We start from the raw sequence: 19,412 nt of genomic DNA on the forward strand, positions 1-19,412 counted from the left end.
ACCAGTGACCTTTTCTAGGTGGTATGTTTTTGTCTTAGTTGTAGATGTTAGGAAACATTGACTTAACCAGCACGAGCACGCCTATAATGACAGCCCTTGGGAGATGGAAACAGGAGGATCAAGAGTTCAAGGTTGCCCTTGGCTACAGAATTCCAAGCCAACCTAGCAAAGCAAAACAAAGCAAAAAGAAACACAGACTTGTGGTCAGAGTTGAAAAGTGAGCCATGTTACACAAATGTGGTCAGGTTTTTAATGTTGTTGCTTTTTGCTAGGTAAAACCTGGTCCCCTGGATCAAGGATGAACAGGAAAACTGGGGGCTGTGGGGATGCTGCCTTTATATTTTTGAGGGAATTGGAGGCAGTGCTCCCGACCGCACATACTTAACCATGTACAATAGAGGAAAGTTCTGTAATATCCTCACCTCCTCTGCTGTTGATGTGTGGATGACTTGATATTTCCCCCCAGTGTCTTTCCTATCTTAGAGCATGACATAAAAATGAGGCCTGTTTCTCGTCAGTAGACATGACTATCTAGTTACCGTTTTAAATGTGCAAATTAGTGACTCTGAGTATCCCCCATCCCTACCCCACACCCCCTGCACTCTTTTCAAGACAGGTTTCTCTGTAGCTCTGTCTGTCCTGGAACTTGTTCTGTAGATCAGGCTGGCCTAGAAACTCAGAGATCCACCTACCTCTGCTTCTTGAGTGCTGGGATTAAAGGCGTGCGCCACCACTGCCAAGAGTCTGTACATCTATAAAAAAACTGTAATTATTATTTATAATTTAATTTGTTCATATCCCTTAAGTACATTTGAGTTATCTTTCATGAGTTGAAACATGAGTGATTTTATTATCAACTGTATATTAGTCTGTCTTTGTTGATGAGAGTGCACTCTTAAAATTCTGTGTATTTTTTAGAGAGGGTATTTTCCTTCATGTCCTGACTTCTTCCTTGTGCGGGCATGTCTCTTTCAATCTTTGCCCCTGCTTGCTTGTTTGAGGCAGGGTCTCCTGTGGACCAGGCTGGCATTGAACTTCTGGCCATTCTTCTGTGGTCACAGATGTGTGTCACCACACCTAGCAATCTCTGACTTATTTTGTTATCCTTAATGTTAGTGGAGGGGAGTCTTAAAAAGATACTGATTATATGCCTACTTGTCACATGTAGGGATTTGTCATTGGTGGTGCAACTCCTGATTCTGTGTGTTACTGAGAAATTAGACCATCTTGTTTTCTATGACATCTTCAGAACTGTTGACAAGAAAACTTACCTTGGTCATTTGGATGCCTGTTTGTTTGTTTTTCTTTTTTAGTTTTTCAAGATAAGGCTTCTCTGTGTAACCCTGTTTGTCCTGAAACTATCTGTAGACCAGGCTGGCCTTAAACTTGGAGATCACCCTCCTTTTGCTTCCTGGGTGCTGTGATTAGTAACACTACCTAAGAGAGATCCTCTTTTTTCTTAGATCGATCCGATCTATCTATCTATCTATCTATCTATCTATCTATCTATCTATCTATCTATCTATCTATCTATCCTGCATGTATACCTTTATTCTAGAAGAGGACATCAGATCTCATTACAGATGGTTGTGATCCACCATGTGGTTGCTGGGAATTGAACCCAGGACCTCTGGAAAAGCAGTTAGTGTTCTTAACCTCTGAGATATCTCTCCAGCCCCCTCAGAAATACTTTATTTGGATTTTGCTAACAGAAGGATAGTTTCTACAAAGGGATGGTTTACACAGCACAGTTAGAAGTTTCTTTTCTATCTGTAGGTCTAAAAAAAACGTGAAGTAGGCCAGTGAATCGGCCCTAGGTGAAGGAAGGCACATGCCGTCAAGCCTTACGTCCTGAGTTCAATTCCTGGGACCTACATGGTGGAAGGAGAGAACCAACTCCTACAGATTACTCTCTGCCCTCCACATGTGTTCACACACTGAGCATGTACACACGCAGATCTGACCCATGGAATCCCAGTGTGTTGGTCATGCCTGTGGTCCCAGTTTGGGAGGCTAAGGTAGGAGGGTTGTGAATTTGAGGTCTGCCTGTGCTATAAGTAAGATCTTGTCAAAAGTTAAAAAAAAAAAAAAAAAAAAAAAAAAAGGTAAACTTAGAGGATGTTAAAGGTTTATGGAGGGCTAGCTAAACAGATGCACTGCCATGGGTCCTTGTTACAAAGTATGTTATCAGTCTAATGGTCCAGGCAAGCTCCCGGTTTGCACGGTGACTTTTGAAGCTTATAAGTTAGTTGCTCAGATGACAATCTTACTGAAGACTACATGGTTGTTTTTATCTGAAGCCCAGCTGTAGCCTCTTCAGTAGTGCTAGAAGGTGGCTAAGCCACGGATGTTCATCTGACACACACACACACACACACACACACACCCCGCGCACAGTGGTTTATACTGTCATTTATTCTTTCAGCCTCGTTAGGGCAAAAAGAAGTAGTTACAGCCATGGAATCCCTTTGGGAAATAGCTGTCAGCAGCTTCATTCTCTTGAACTCTCTTTGTCCTTGACTGAGACATGCCCCTTCCTGTCTGATGAACATGTGTGTTTTGAAGGCACAGTGCCCAGCACATCCGTGTCCATAGACAGTGCTTGGAAATTAAGGGTTGCCCTCTGTAAGTTCATGTGTCTGTTATTCGAGCATGGCGTTGTGTGTAAGTGTGTGTGTGGGGGGGACACATGACTTTTTGGAGTATTAGACCTTTATCTCACTCTTTGGTTCCAGCTGGGTCATCACGTGACTTAGTTAAGCTTTCTGTTGCCATGGGTGACTGTCGAGTTTATGACAGTAAGCTCCCTGCAGGCGAGGAGATCTCTCTGATTTCCACAGACTTCGTTACGAAAGACACTGCACATTCAGGAGGACGTTCCAATGCACTGACCTGCGGTGATGAAATTTGTCTTAAATCCTATGATGCTTTCCCTGGTTGCCACAGAAAAGCGTGACTTGAGATTTACAATGTTTTCTTCCCCTTGTTAATTCTCTGGATTTTCTTTCTTTGCTCTCCCCCCTCCTCCTCTTTTACGAGACTGATTATTTTTTACCAAATGTGGAGCGACTAGAAAGGATTTTAAACCATCGTACTCATGAATTTAGTAACCTGTAGGCTGAGGCTGCTTGTTTGTTTCCTGGCTACCCAGACCCGAAATAATCACACAGAAACTATATTATTTGCAATACTGTTTGGCCAGTAGCTTAAGCTAGCCACTGGCATCTGTATTGTAAAGGACAGTTTCCCTTTCTAAGTACCGAGAGCAAAGTATGTCTTTTCCTTGCACACAGTGCATTTTTTTCTATCCACTTACGTGTGTGTGAGTAAATACATTTGGCAGTCAGAGGGCACCTGAGTAGCGAGCGGTTCTTTCCAGAACACAGGTGGTTAGGCTTGGTGGCAAGTGCCTTTACCCTCTGAGCCACCTCGACACCCTGTTTTTGCACATATTTTTTTTTTTTTTTTGCTGGTATAGTATACTATTGTGTTTTAGGTAGACCTCAAGTATATTAAGTTGTCTTTTGTTCACAATCCCCGGGTGTTTAGTGAGTTCTGTTGGTAAATTGCTTAGCAAGTCTATAAAACCTCTTTCTTTCAGACAGTAGTGGAAGTGTTAGTTAATTGCCTGGGTGAACTCCTTAAACATGTCCGCTACACACCAGCATCTCACTGGTGTATAGCAGCGCTGGAGCAATGATGTAACTGTAAAACAGACGGTCCGCAAACCCCACTGTTCCCGCGCAGATCTTCAGTCCACTCCCCACACAGCACGGAGTTAGGGGTGTGGTGGGTACTTGAAGAACCTGAAGCTAGGGTTAACTCTCTTGTCCAGGTCGTCCTGGTCAGAGTGTCTGCCCCTTGAGAAGGCAGGCGGCGTAGTGGACAGTAGAGTCCCCTAGTGTGCTTGTAAGCAACGTTACCTGTTCCTCGGGAGCTCTCTGTGTGGCAAAGATGAAAGAAGAAATGAGGACCACATAAGAAGTTTGGTCAACAAACTTGACCTAATGACTCCTCCATCCAACAACAGCAAAGCACGCATTGTTCAAAGCACTCCGAGCATTTGCAGTGCTCTGAACCTTAAAAGAGTGGAAGGAGAGATTTTGTTTTTAGTCAAACCATCTTACTATTTGTAGCAACAGGTTTATGGATTAGTGCATCCACACCACAGAATACTCTGCAGTGAGAAGCGGGGGACTTCGGGTCGACTTTAACAGTATGGATGAGATTAACTTTATGTTAATGTGAATGAATGGAGACAAACTCGGCACTTTTATTCTGTGGTTCCGTTCTGTCTTTGGGATCCATATTAATCCATCCTGATCATCCTAATCAGCACCGATAGAAGATAGCAATGGCTAGGATGGCGGGGCAGGGCTGGAGGAAGAGGCAGGGCGAAAGGGAGGTGTGAAGGCAGAAATGGTAGTCCTTACACCTGCAGTCCTGCTCAGCTCTCAGTGAGTTCAGGGCCTACCTGGTCTGTGTGGTGAGACCCTGTTTCTGAAAGGGTGGGTGGTGTGGGAGGCATGAGGAAACTGTTAAAGGTAATACATTATCTCAACTGTGGTTTCACTGTGTCGGGGGTGTGTGTGTGTGGTGTGAAAACAACAATTTCTACATTTTTAAGATATAGCATAGATGTTCAAAATAATTTAAAGAAGCCAGTCTGAATTCTGAGATTGCCATGTAATAACAACATGTATGAACATTCAGATGGCCTGTTTGCTGTGTTGGAACAATAAAAAGACCATACTGATTTTTGATTCTTTACATAGAAATAGATCTAGCACAGTTTCAGTGCAATGCCCATCAAACTTTCAGCAAAATTCTTCAAAGACCTTGAGAGAACAGTACTCAACTTCATATCGAAAAGCAAAAAACCCAGAATAGCCAAAACAATCCTGAACAATAAAAACACTTCCGGAGGCATCACAATCCCTGACTTCAAACTCTACTATAGAGCTACAGTATTGAAAACAGCTTGGTATTGGCATAAGACCCAAGATAGGAGGACCAATGGAACAGAATAGAAGACCCGGATATTAATCCACACACCTTCGAACACCTGCTACTCCCTTTCTCTGATTTTCTGCCAGAAGCATGTTGTAGGCATCAGACACATAGTTTGTGCTCGGTGTCTCCCACCATGTGTGTTTACACACGTGTCCTGTATGACTTTGGTCATTGGCACCTAGTGGGTACCTTGAAGGTATACATGTTGGTTGAATTCATGGAACACAGAAGAAACAGCAGCCAGTGAGAAGCAAAGGAGAGCAGTGCCTGCTGGCTTCTGTGTAGGTGCTTGATAGAATCTCAGCACTTTCATTCTTATTAAAATAATGGTAATTAACACCATCAAGGGGCACGAGACGTAAGCAAGAGAAACCATAAATTTACGGTTTTCTTTTCAAGTATGTCTTTTGCTGTGGTTAGAGTAGAAGTGTAGAAAATCTACTGTCTTTATGACATGGTTTTAAACTAATATTAAAATTATACAGCGGTCAGTTCATCATGTCATAGAAAGGATGTTGTGAGAGGAGTCAAGGAGCCGATGGTTCAGGGTGAGAGGTAGCCTGTGGGTTTTCCACAGCCTTGCTCATCTGCCACCTTATTTTCTAGGTCCGGACCCTATTTGTCAGCGGTCTGCCCCTGGACATCAAACCCCGGGAGCTCTACCTGCTCTTCAGACCATTCAAGGTACTTTATGAGTGTTTCCTTGTGGCCTTTACAGCGGGGAGAATGTTGGAGGAAGTGCCTTGTAATTTATTTATAGATGTTAATAAAAGAAAGTTCAGATCAGAGTTCTGATATACAGTCTCTTTGAGACGATGGTCTAACATTGTCCTTTGGTCTCTGGTAGTGAGTTCAGAAGACTCTTTTCTCACTGCTATGGAGAGGCACCTGCCCCAGCATTCCCTAGTCCATGTCGATAGCTTTAGTAACCTTCAGTTAGAGGCATGCCCCTAAGCGCAGAGTGTAAGAGTTCCGTGGTGGGTCGGGATAGACCAGCTCTCTAGTAGAGCACTTGCCTAATGTGTATAAGGCCCTGGGCTTGATTTTTCCCAGCATCACACCCTCCCCCAAAAAGTATAAATAACTTAGTACGTATTTATAGTTGAAATGCAGCATTATGATTTGAGCCCTGTTGGCAGGTGTGGCTCTATTGGCTGGGATAGTACTTTAGACAATTATGTATGGGTGTGAATAAGTCACACCAAAAGCCATAAATGTTCAACAAAACCAAATGTTGTAGGCTAACTGTGAGAACTGAAGGGAAGCTGGTAATTAATGAACTGTGTGGTGGAGTTTCCCCTTGTTCCTCTGGAAGTGAGCTCGCTTTAGAGAGACCAAATAGTGCTGGATCGAAACTTTAACAGTGAGCTTAACCTTACCTGAAAGTTGGCTCAAACCTAAGTAACTATACCATCAAGAAACCTTGAAAGTTGGCCTTTGGAAGCTATAATGTGGCTTGGAAGGCATCATGAATTCAAAACCTGTGAGTTAAGGGCAGTTTTGTTTGCAGTAGGAAGGCTACTGAAGCCTCGTGGGGCTGGTTAAGAGATGGGGGTTTCTGATTCAAGACCAACCTGATTGGAGAAGGACAACTGAGAGATAAGATTCAGCTTGGTAAGGAAGGATGTGGCAACAGAAAACACAAGGGCTGGGAAGGAGAAAGGCTCAGGCGACAGGTAGACACAACCCCAAAGATGCGAGTGAGCTGATGTGTGAACGTGGAGAGATAGACGTTCCCATAGTGCATCAGTAGCGGGGACAGCAGAGAAACCATTTGATTCCTGTAGTGATTTGAGCATGGTATGACCCTGCTGGTACTGTTTTACGTGAATGAAATACCATTTGTTATTTTGCATCTGGGGCCTTCAAGGTTTTAAATCTCCAGGATTTCTAAGAGAAAGTGCCCCTTGTACAGTAGGCAGAGGCAGCACTGAAGTAACTCAGTGTCCTGTTGGGAAGAGGTGAGGATGAACCAGTCCCAGCACCCTGCCCAGAAACCCGAACTTTGAAGTCAGGTCTTCCTAGTCAGAACATCCCCAGCAACCCTCTCTTAATTTCAGCCCAGCACAGCTGACCCTGGTCTGCAAATCTGTCTCTACACTAATATTTGTAGTGGTTGTTCATGTCAATGGTGTATTCCCCCTTCTGTCACCTGTCAGTGCTGTTGATATTTCCTGAAATAAGCACAAGAGAAATGAACTAGAGGAAGACAGGAATGCCAGCAGCTTCTACGGATGAGGGGAATAGAAACAGGGAGGCGTTTCATGTTCTCATCCAATTCTGCCATGGAAAGCGGCTGTTTCAGTAAGCAAGCAGAGCTCAGCTAAGTGCTGTATGTCTCCTGCTCAGCCCTTCCTGGTAGTGTTCATATGGTAATTTGTTTTGTTTTGTAATATTGGGGGCTAAATCTAAGGCTTTTATGTATGCTGGGCAAGCACTCTATACTGAACTACTCACACTACCGTGTGTCTTATGTCCTTGTCTGTAATCTGTGTCTCCAGCTAACTTTGGAGGCATTGAGAAGGGCAACATAGTTGATCACTTTACTTGAGGAAGATGGAATTGTAATGCTCCCTTCTTCATTCTAAACTTGCTCTTTATTTTTCAGGGCTATGAGGGTTCTCTTATAAAACTCACATCTAAACAGGTAAGAATTTAGAACTTATAAAAATGATCACCTTTTGCTAATGAAGCCTAATAAGTATTCTTTTGTTTCAGTGAGGATTTGACCTATGTGTTATCAAAATTAAAGGTGAAGTTGATTGGGAATTAGTATAGGAAAATGGTGTCTAGTTCCACAGTCTGTAGATTGGAAGTTTTGAGATTCAGAAGGTACAGTCATAGTGCCTCCATCAGTTACAGTAAAACTAATTTGTTTCTTCAATAAACATATCATCTAAATTCTCTTAGTCATAATTTTTTGAGGTTTATTATTTGTTTTACAGATAGACAGACAGTTTTACCTGCTCTTATGCTATGTCTCCATTCAATGCCCATGGAGGCCAGAAGAGGGATGAGTCCCTGTAACTGGGGTTGCCTACAGTTGTGAGCCATGATGTTGGTCCTGGGAATCAAACCCAGGTCTTCAGGAAGAGCAGTCAGAGCTCTTAGCCACTTACCTATCTCTCCAGCTCTATGCACAGTTATTGAGTAGTCCTCTTCGTGGAATATTTGTAGTTTATAGACTACATGATGTCTATAAACTACTCTGATGTCCATGAGACCCGTCAGAGCACAGAGGAACCAAGAGCAGGTGTAGAATGCAGAGGGACAACTGACGGCTCTGGAATTCTTATGTCTCAGAGGCTGGCTAAACATTTCTTACCTTTGAAGCTGAACACTTCCGAGTCCCTAACTTCTGCTGCATCAGAAATGAACTAAACTGCAGGCAGCCAACACACTGAAGATTTAAAGGGAGGGACCCATTTCTCTGAGCAGTGTCCTTCCGTGCCTGAGTAAATTGGAGCTGTTTGGAAAGGCATGGCTTTGGCTCTGGTGACAAGGTTCATTTGGTGGTTGCGGTTGCGCAGTGCGAACACAGGGATGTTTACTGTTGTGTCATTATATTCCTTGCACTTACAGTGAACCAAAGGGTGATTCGGTTTCTCTTTGCATTTTAAAAGACGAAGAAGCTGAGGTACAGTGAATTTGATTTAGGAAACTAGAGTCTCTCCAACCCAGATTCTCCTCTGTCCCCTGGTCACTGCTGCTCACACCTTCCAACCACCTCTGATTTTTTTTTTCCTTTTTTACAAAAGCGATTCTCTAAATTCTTTGCTGTTTCCTTGAAGAACTGCCCTCACCATCCCTTTGATTCACTTGAGAAATTTGGTTAAGCCACTAGGTCCTGATTCTTTGGGATTGGCTTTCTTATTTCTACCCATTGCCTGTGGTCATTTCTTTATCTTAGCTCCTCAGTCAGACACCAGATGGCCAGTGATTTCTGTTTTCTTTTTCTTGATGTTTTTCTCTTTCTCCCTCAGCCTGTAGGTTTTGTCAGTTTCGACAGTCGCTCAGAAGCAGAGGCTGCAAAGAACGCTTTGAACGTAAGTGTGCACTGCTCTGATTACAAGTGTGTATTGTGCTGATTGTAAGTGTGCACTGCTCTGATTGTATGCATTTCCTTAGGCAATGCCAAACAGTAGAATCCCTGTAGATTAGAAGTCCCGTGTGTTACTGGAGGTCTCAGTCAGCGTCAAAGCCTGGGCTGCAACAGCAGCAGCCCTAACAAGTCTCGTGGGCTTCTTGTCCCCCACATGCTACAGAAGAGACAGAGGCTCAGCCAGTGCTGTCACTGTGAAGAGACACCATGACCGGCGACTCTTGGAAGGCGTTTAGTGGCTGGGCTTCAGAGGTTTCATTATCACCTTTTGGGGTACATGGTGGGATGAGAGCTGCCTATATCCTGAATTGCAGGTGGAGAGACTGGGACTGGCGTGGGCTTTTGAAACCTCAAAGCCCAGCCCTAGTGACACACTTCCTCCAAAGGCCACGGCTCTTAATCCTTCTAATCCTTTAAAAGAGTCCCTTGCCCTGGTGACTGAGCATTCAGTTACTGAGTCCATAATGAGGGCCACTCTCGTTGTTGATGATTTCCTTCAGGGCTTAAGGTTTTCTTTACTTCCCACAAATTTGAAGCTTAGCTGGGTGGAGTCTTGCATTCTGTTTATCCCATTTAGCATCAGGCTTTTCTTTAACCCTTTTCTCTCTTCAAGCACTGAACTTAGGCCCCCTCAATTACACTTCCTGGTGCTCCTTTTCTCCTCAAACTACGCATTTTGTATTTCTCTTGTCCAATTCGCTCCTTTTCATTCTAGGGCTGCATTAAGATTGGTTACTAATAACCACATAACACAGTTAGTGCTTGGCCTTCTTGAAGTCTCCTCTAATGCCATTAATCCCATGTTTTTCAGTTTAACTGCTGGTAGATTTTTTTTAGTTAAAGAAAAAAAAGTTGCCATATTCTTTGCCAAAATACCACAAGAATGGTTTCTAGGCCATTCTTCGCCTTTGAAACCTCTTGAGCTGCGCCCCCACATTTCAGGCCACTCTCAGCCCTATCTTTTATGCTCCTAGTAGGATGTCTGATTAAGCATTCAGCTGTTTGGGTTTTTTGTTTTGTTTTTGTTGTTGTTGGTTTTTTTGTAATCCAAAGTAATAACCCACTCCTGGTACCAATTTATTTCTTAGTCATGAAAAGCCATGACCATGGCAACTCTTATTTATTTTAAAAAAAAATTAATTGTGGGCTTGCTTACAGTTTCAGAGGATTAATCCATTATCTTAAATGGTAAACATGGCACGCTGGAGAAGTAGCTGAGAGAGAGCTCTACATCCTGACCACAGGCAGCTGTCAGAGAGAGTCTGGGTCTCAAAGCCTACCCCCAGTGATGTACCTCCTTCTGCAATCCCACACATCCTAATCCTTTCAAATAGTGCTGCTCCCTAAGCTTTTAAATATGTGAGCCAATGGAGACCATTCTTATTCAAACCACCACCCAGAGAAAGGAGGCTTGGCTTGTTCAGTGTAGCCACATCAGGAAATGGAACAAACAAGGAGGACCAACGATCCCCCACCAAACACCATCTTTGGAGTTCTGATATGTGCTTTAATTTTAAGGAACATCCCTTGCCATGCTGAGTAGAACCCTGCAAATACCGTTTCACTTTTTGTTGGTGTTCAAGGGCGGTTACACAGAGAAACCCTGTGTCGAGAAACAAAACAAGAGCAACAAAAAGAACCTCAAATAGTAGCAATCATATTCTGTGTCTCTGTGTGTTTGTGTGTGTGTTGTGGGGCCAGGAGGGAGCGTGGGGGGGAGGGTCAGTGAGCCTGGGCTTGCTGCTGCTCAGCGCTGACTTGTAAATAAATGTCCTGCTCATTTCTTTCTTGTTCTTTGTTGTTGATGGTGCTGGGATTTTTGTTGTTCTTGTTTTATTTTTGTTTTTCCGCTTTTTGAGGCAGGGTTTCTCTGTAGCATTGGCTGTCCTGGAACACATTGCACTTTGTAGACCAGGCTGGCCTCGAACTCACAGAGATCCCCTTGCCTCTGCCTCTCGAGTGCTGGGATTAAAGGCGCTACTACTGTCCTTTCTTGATGTCCTAAACTCGCATGTGTAGCTTTTAGAGCTTCCATACACCTTAGAAACATCTGCAGCGGTACAGTTAAGGGGACAGACCTACAGGGGGACGAGAGGTTCAGTAAGAATAGTGGACGGAGCTAGGAGGTGACTCAAAGTCAGACTCTCCATCTTAGTCCAGTATGTTCCATCCTGGCTTCTTGCCACACGCGTGGGGCCAGTTATAGACTATTGCTTCCCACTGTCCAGGACAAACAGCCATGGAGCTTGGTCACCCTGTCTGTAGAGAAAATGGACCCATCGTGGCAGTGTACTTAACAAAGCTACTGTTCATCTTCCTGAGTGCTTACCCCTTGGCCCTTTGCAGGATCCTCTTTTGTGACTGATGAGTTAAAAACATGTACGGCTCACAGTTCTTGCAAAACGTTCCTTGTGTCATTTGCTGAGGCTCTTTTCAAAGCCTTCCCTCAGTTCCCTGGAGAATAGTTAAGTGGTGTAATATTTGGTTTGGTTCCACTGTTGAGAAATGTAAACCTTGATCCAGAAAGTGCCTTGTATAGAATAGTCGACCGTCACATGCCACTTCCGTGTTTGCAGCTTTCCTTGTTACTTCATCTTGGTAACTGCCTAATTCAGTCATTAGCGTCAGCCTTCCCAGACAGACGGTGGGTTGTTAGATCCACTGGCTTTTCTGCCACATCCAGCCTGAGCGCCAGTCAGTCGGACAGTGTTTTGGGACGGTGTCCTCAGGTTGCATTTGGTAGCACTGAACTGTGGTCTGAGGTTGTTCATGATCCCCTAGAGTAAAGGAGTATATTTTGCTTTTGTAGGAACCCAAATTCAGCTCTCAACCGCTCAAGCCCAGATTTCCCCTTTGACTGCCTATGGTTCCATTATTCACACGAGTAGGAACATCTTTCATCTCTGAACACAACAGCAAGCTGTCTATCCTGCTTTGCCCATCACGTTTGGATAGTTAGCCCGGTCCACGGAAGAGGATGAGAGAGCCGGTCATGACTTGTAGAATGTGTTTGTGCTTTTGAAAGGTAAAGCGCTAATCCGAGGGTAGCCCAGTTAAGTGAGAATCCCAGTTTGGAAATTGTTAGCAGAGACACACAGGCCTAAGGGTGAAGCCCGCGAGCAGCGTGGGACTCGGGGTCTTTTGAGTGACTGAGCGCCTCGCCTCACTCTTGCCATCGCCGCCTCATCGGGTTCTTGGTTTAATAAATGACGATGGCAGTTAGGGCTTCAGAACCCCAGGGTGAGCAGGATCTCAGTCTAGGTTCCGTGAAGGTGTGGGAAATGAGCGGCCTGAGAAGAACTGAGGTCCTTAGTACATGCCATTTATTGGGCGTCTCTCCTCCCCTTATCCTACATGGTTTCTAGAATCGGAGAAGTCTGACCGAATCAAGCTTATGATATATGAATCCACCTTACCTTTGCTGTTTACGTTCAGTTAAGCTAGTGAGGTAGTCTGTGTCCTCCCAGAATGCACTCATTGACCCCCGTCATCTCTGACAGTATGTTTTATCTCAGTTCAGCTAGTGTGGTACTTCGCGTGTTCTCAGAATGTGATTGATCTGTGTGATCTCTGATTGATAGTTTGTTTTTTGCTTTAAAATAATTCTGTTGTAATAGTTCATGCCCCATACATTTCAGTGGCTTTGATTATGTCTTTGTTAAGTATTTTGAAATTATGTTAGCACAAAACCTTGCCATTTGAACAGCCTTTACACCTATACTTCGCTAACTCACTGGGTTGTGCAAGTTTCACTATTTCCTAAAACATTCTTTACCCCAGCAAAAGACATTCTGTCCTGCGCCCAGTTCCTGCTCACCTCTAGTCTACTTTCCTAGCTGCCTGAAGTTACAAATTGTAAATATTGACGTTTCTCTTTTTCTCTTTTTGTTTCTGGCTCCTCTTTCTTTGGTATGATATATGCAGAATTTTTCTTGTCGACTTTTTTAGAATACACACACACTTTTTTTCTTTCTTTAACTACTTAGAAGTACTGGTCCTTGCCCACACTAACTCACCTGTATTGCCAGCTCTGTAAGTACTGCATTTTATGGGTATAATTATGTATTCATCTGTTGAGAGGCACTGGATTGTGTCCGTCCTTGTCGGTTCTCCCCCTTGCGCCCCCGCCACTGTTAAGATGTTTCTTTGTGTAGCCGTGACTATCCTTGAACTCACTCTGTAGACCAGGCTGACCTCCTTTGCCTCCAGAGTGCAGGGATTAAAGGTGTGCACCACCATCACCACCACCCATATTATTTTCTGCCTTTTGACTGTTGTGTGGTGAACATTACCAGCGCTGGCTGGCGTCTGTCTGTCTGTATGTCTGCATCTATCTGAGACCGTTGCTGCCTTGCCCAGTAGGCATGCAGTTCTCAGTTTCCTGATCTTTGTATACATCTGTGTGTGGAATTTTATAGTTATGTGCTTTTTAGGTTTTTGGGTAATTGCCACTGTCTTCTATAGTGATTTCACCTTTTCAGTGAGTTTGCGTGGGATTTTCAGTTTCTCTGTGCCCTAATACTTGTTACTATTTTTTTTAGTTTTTGCAATCCTTGAGGTTTGTACTTGCCATCATAATTTCTTGTTTATTTTTTTATTACATTTCTTGTTTATTGTGTGGGTTCATTGGGAAGTCAGAGGACAGTTTGTAGAAGCAGGTTTTATCCTTCCACAGTTTAGACCCAGGAATCAAACTCAGGTCATCAGGCTTGGTGGCAGATGAAACGCTGTGCAGTCCCCCGAGGGGCAGCTGGGTCCCCCCACCCGAGGCCTCTGTGGGTCCCTGATGGGTAGGAGGTAGCGGGCGAGAAGCCTTACACCCTTCGGCGGGTTGGCGGGACAGCTGGTTGCAGTGGGTGAGAGCTGGGTGGACTCCATGCAGAGAAGGTGGGTATAGTTTATTCACAAGGAAGGAGTGGGGAGAGAGAGGAGAGGTGAGAGGAAGAAGAGTCTGCAGTCACCTCTGAAGAGAGAGGTATGTTTGAATTCCATATGACTTCCCATGATTTGTGGGACTGGTACCACTTCTGTGGTGGCAGATCTGAGTGACAGAGCCATGCCTCCCCCTGAACAGCATATTTTATAACAAGTAACCGAAGGGGAGGACCAACTCTGAAATGATTTGTAGTAAGCAAGGAAGGTAAGGGGAACTGTGGAGAGAGAGAGATGTGGAGATAGGCAACTTAATTATGCCCTTTTTTTGGGGGAAATTTTAACGATATAATACATTTTATAAAAGCTTTAATAATTTTTGATTTAAAAAAGTTCTGACTTTTTTATTGTTGCTTGATTGGTTTTTATAGTCTTATGTAGTCCTAGCTGTCCTTGAACTCACAGATTCTCTTGCTTGTGCCTTCCAAGTGCTGGGAATAAAGACATGAGCCACCACGCTCAGCTAAAATAGGTTTTAAAAAGCACTGGATAGTGCCTTATATTGTGCGCGGGCGCGCGCGCGCACACACACACACACACACACACACACACACACACACACACACACACACACCCACCCACCCACCAGAAATGGTATCAAGAAGTCTTCATGACTCGGGCATTCAAGCAAACTTTGTAGTGACCAGTTATTTATCTGCAGTGATTCCAGCCTTTCACATAATTTCCTTTAGCTTGAGGGACGTTAGTGTATTTGTTCTGTGACCGGTTCCTCGTCTGTAATGTGAGGTTGCACTTGGTTCTGAAGTGTTAAGGGAAATCGCTAGTACTTGTAACATTACCTTCACCAGGAAATACCTTTTTAGCCATCAGGTGTTTTGGTATAGCCGGATTCCCAGGTACCGGAGGAATCCCAGGCAGCATGAAGATGGCCTTTGGGTTTGGTCAGGCATTTGCTGTGCTGTTTCCTGTACACAGGCTTCCCTGACAGCTGTGGAAGTTGGGACTTTTGATCTTAATATTTATACAGCTTGTGAGCTGGGTCAATTATTTCCACTAAACAAAGCTCACAAATGCACGTCTCCAGATGGCCTATCTCAGTCTTCCTTACCCCCATTAGGCACCACGTCAGTATGTTTCTTATCATTTTTGAAATTTTCTCCCTTAGTTTCTCTTTAGCCTGTTGCTCAAGGTAGTTGGAAGGCCCTGATTAATGAGAACCCAGCTGGAACTTTTGGATGGGAAGTAAGCGGGGCTGCCAGATGAGATCACGAGCCTGACCCAGTGTTTATCTGCTGAGTCTGTTTATCACTGCTTGCTCTTGACTTGCAGAGTTTTAAAACAGCCATTTGACGTCACAGTGTTGGAGACTAGGGCTGTGCTTGTATAGAAACTCGGTGGAGTGGAGCTGTCAGGTCTGCTTCTTTGCTTTCAACCTTGTGCCTTATTGGGGCCTTCAAAAGCTGTCCAAGGGTCGTGGAAATGGCTCACCAGGTGCAGGTCTGATGACCTGAGTTTCATGTTGGGTCTTCTGGTGGGTGAGAGCTTCCTCCAGAATGTCATCCTCTGGTGTCCACATTCACTTCTGAAATGCGTGCTCATGTGCTCGCTCTCTGTCTCTGTCTCTCTCTCTCTCTCCCCCCCCGCCCCATCTCCCCCCTTCCCTCCCAAGCACGCACATTCAGTTCAATTTAGCCCCTCCTCCAGCTTTACCATTAAAAAAAATAAACCCAAATGAGTTCCAGCCATGTTGGGGACCAGCCTCAACAAAAATACCTCTTGCCAGGGTAGAGGCGTGGGGATTTAGAAAATATAGTATCATCACTGAAGTCAAGGCAAAAAAAAAAAAAAGAAAGAAAATATAGTAAAGAATACGAAGTCACAAATGAAAATAATAAAACGGAGAAACATATAGGATAGTATCGGAAAGGAATTCCAGTGAGTACTGAAAATACGCCTGACCCCCAAAAGTAGGAGTAAGACAAAAAGAATACATTATTAACATAATTCAAGGAAATGAGCATTGGGCTACATCCATAGTTAAACATTCTGTTGTTAGAACAATACAAACCAAGCTCACACACTAGACCAAAACATTCTATAGGCAAACTACTCCCTGGGTGGAATCCCAAGTTATCTCCATAAAGGGAACTCAGTCACATCCTTAGACTCTTTATTCCTGGAGTACCAGGGCTGGCAATAACCTTGAAAGAGCAGAGCTCCCATTCTATACTTAGGTGGGACCTTGGAGGTAGAAGCACTACCTTGAAGGAATTAGAGGTTAGTGCCAACTCTCTGACCTTTGGTCAGCGTGGAAATGGGCTCACATTTCCGGGCCTCTGCACAACCCAAGTACAGATTAAAAACAACAAAACCAAACAAAGCACTAGGCAACAAGTGCTCAATGCTGAGAGTTGAGTCCTAGGTTTCTAAAGTGACGCTGCATTTAGGGATGGTTATTAAACTTCCCTTGGAAAGAAACTGGGCATGGTGGCACCTTTCTGCAATTCCTTGGGAGAACCACGTCAGGAATTTGGTTTTATGATGTATCCAATGGTGGTATCTCAATCATTAACCAATCAATCAATCAGTGTTGTGCTGGGGGAAAATTTACATATCTTCCAGAAGTTTGAAATTTGACTGCTATTGTTGGTCTTTGCCTTAGAAGAATGTGTGTTATTTCGATTTCTTGAGCATCTAGTAGGAAACTGGAAAGTGCAGATCACAGGAAGAAGGAGAGGATTCTCCAGGGAAACAGGCAGAAAGGACCACGGGTTATCACACTGCCTGGTGATGTTGCCGGTACACCGACCCCTCCAGGTTCTGTAGACAGAGTAATGATTGTGTCCCAGGGGGCTGCGTGTGACGGCTCTGAATTATCATTGTGGTCCTGATCTACTGCTGCATATTTCAACTACGTTAAATAAAAAGGTACTGCATGTGACATTGTCCCCGCTCCAGTGGTTTTAGGTACTTCAGGAAGCGCCGAGAATCTGATTTCCCAATATTTTAAATGTACATGTTGGGGAACTTGGCAGGTAGAAAGCTGGTGTGTTATTGGGAACAGCTCTCAGATTTGTATATCCACATTATATAGCTCAGCCCCAGAAGTCACTGTATTGTCTCCTCTACCTTTTCAGCGAATTCGACCCCCAGGATGTTGTTACGTGCAGTCGTAAACCTGCAGTGAGAAAGATTTTTAAATCTTAGGACTGGGGTAGAGTGAGTCTTAGCCCCTTTAAAGATGAACGATGTTTTGGACAGAACATGGTTAAATTGGTGGAATATCGGATGTCATTATTTTCTTTATAATCAGGTGCAGGCTTTGCTTGTCTAAATGTCTCTATAGGAAGGTGAGCAAGAGAAGCTGAGACTGTATTGATGTCTTTCCTCTTTAGTGTTGGGGTTGGACCCTGTTTCTTCCACGTGCTGAGTGGGTGCTGAGCTCTCGCCGCAAGGCTTCATAAAAGATTTCTCCTTTTCCAGACAAGCTCAGCCAAGGTTTCTTGTATGTAAGTAAGAAGAGAGCAAATGTTTCTCGAACTTGGAAACATATTTTCTAATGTTTAGTAAATGTGAGACTAGAAAAATACACGCTATAAAATTGAATTCTAAGCGTGAGGATAAACGTTGAAGGCCAGCTTCAGCTACACAGCAAAAGGCCAGCATATCAGCTAGGTAGACCTCATTTAAGAAGCCAACTAAAGGTCAGTGGAGACTGAGCAAGAGAATTTGCTCTGTAAGCCAAAGTTTAAGTCCCCATAGTGATCATACACAGTTGGCCATGATCACAGTTGCTTAACCCCAGTGCTGTGTGTGTGATGGGGTGCAGAGACAGAAGCATCACTGGAACTTGTTGGCCATCAGCCTAGCCCCAGATTCAGGGAGAGTCTGTCTTGAAATCAAGGGGCGAAAGAGCAGGCCCACTGACATACTCCTCTGTTCTCTGCATGTGCATATGAGTGTGTGAACGCCTACATACATGTGCACGTTACCCCCCCCCCCCCACACACACACACACATCCAACAAGAGAGAAAAAGTGAAATAATAAATACTTTAGCAAACATGTGAGACTTCTTGTTGGGGAATATTTTAAGGTGTGGTACTTTTGTTTCTGCTGTGGAACATTTGTTTAATGACGTAAAGATGTGTTGCTTTTGTTTACGCTGCATTTGTTTAACTCTGCGAAGCCTGTCTAAAACACCTGATGGGCTAATAAAGAGCTGAACGGCCAATAGCGAGGCAGGAACAAGGATAGTCATGGCTGGCAGGCAGAGAGGTTAAATAGGAAGAGGCAGAGCAACAAGAGAACAAGGGAAGGAGGATGGCAGGGCCAGCCACAGAGTAAGCATGTAAGGAAGATATATAGAAGTAAGAAAAGGAAAAAGTCCAGAGGCAAAAGGTAGATGGGATAATGTAAGTTAAGAAAAGCTCACAATAAACAAACCAAACTAAAGCTGGGCATTCATTAACTAAGAATAAGTCTCCATGTGTGATTTATTTGGGAGCTGGGTGGTGGGCCCCCCGAAAAGTCAAAAAGAGTAAAACGTCACACTAATTCTTAACATGAAATCTGGACCAAATCTCTTCTTACAACATTAGCCTAAAATCCAAAGTCCGCCTTAATTTCCAGCAAAAGTACATTTTGAAAAGCTAAGGTGGCACCCCAAGAAACCGAGACACAACATAAAAGCATCCAAAACAGTTCTTCCTAAGTTTTAGGAAGTTATTGTTAAGCTTGTTTTAAAAGTTGAAAATGAATTTCTCAGGACAGCAGTCAAGTAGAGAATTCTTATATAAACCAGTACCAGTGATTCTTTGCGGCTTTTGAGTCTCTGCCCTGATGTTTTCTCCGTATTTACTACCTACAGGACATCAAAAAGATGGAGGTACCTCAAAAGAGAGTTTCAAAACAGCATCATGAGATAGAAAATAAGTTTAGGTAGGAAAGATACTCTCCTGACGAAGGAACAAAGTTTAAAAGTATTTCCTTACTGCTTTTGAAAAATAAGAATAAAGTCTAGAACCCCCACAAAGCCCTGCAGCAGCATCTTCTCTAGAATTCCAGTGTTAGGAGACAGTTGTCATGATTCCCAAGGCCACGCCTAGAGTAGGACACAGGTAGTCGGGTGAACTCGGCCGACCTCTCAGAGTGCCGAGGAGTAGAACCAGTGAAGACCTTGTGTGGCTGAGGTAATGGCGGCAGGAAAACAGCATTTCTTCCATCACTTCGTCATGTCCTGTGTCGTCCAGACACTGCCTATAGGCTCTTCCTGCCCCAGCCACTGAGTATTAGGACCAAAGGCACGAGCCAACCATTTCTGCCCTCTTCAGCATCTTCAGAAAACCCGCTATACAAGTACCTTCAAGACTAAAATATGTCAACTGCCGATTAAGAAGTTCCTA

The 19,412-nt window shown here is 43.9% G+C and overlaps 1 protein-coding gene across 3 annotated transcripts in view; it reads left to right on the forward strand.

Annotated features, from left to right (window-relative positions):
• The window catches only part of Rbpms (RNA binding protein, mRNA processing factor), a 149,343-nt gene that overhangs the window by 63,352 nt on the left and 66,579 nt on the right, over positions 1-19,412 (forward strand). For all 3 annotated transcript variants that reach the window (XR_005284925.2, XM_038324578.1, XM_038324579.2), the window contains exons 2-4: positions 5,620-5,697; positions 7,622-7,660; positions 8,997-9,059. Coding sequence is in view for 2 of the 3 variants with exons in the window: in XM_038324578.1 (XP_038180506.1) it covers positions 5,620-5,697; positions 7,622-7,660; positions 8,997-9,059 (180 nt within the window). In the remaining variant the exon portion in view is untranslated. The remainder of the gene's footprint in view (positions 1-5,619; positions 5,698-7,621; positions 7,661-8,996; positions 9,060-19,412) is intronic.

The sequence above is a fragment of the Arvicola amphibius genome, chromosome 4 (assembly GCF_903992535.2).
Source record: "Arvicola amphibius chromosome 4, mArvAmp1.2, whole genome shotgun sequence".
Lineage (NCBI taxonomy): Eukaryota > Metazoa > Chordata > Mammalia > Rodentia > Cricetidae > Arvicola > Arvicola amphibius.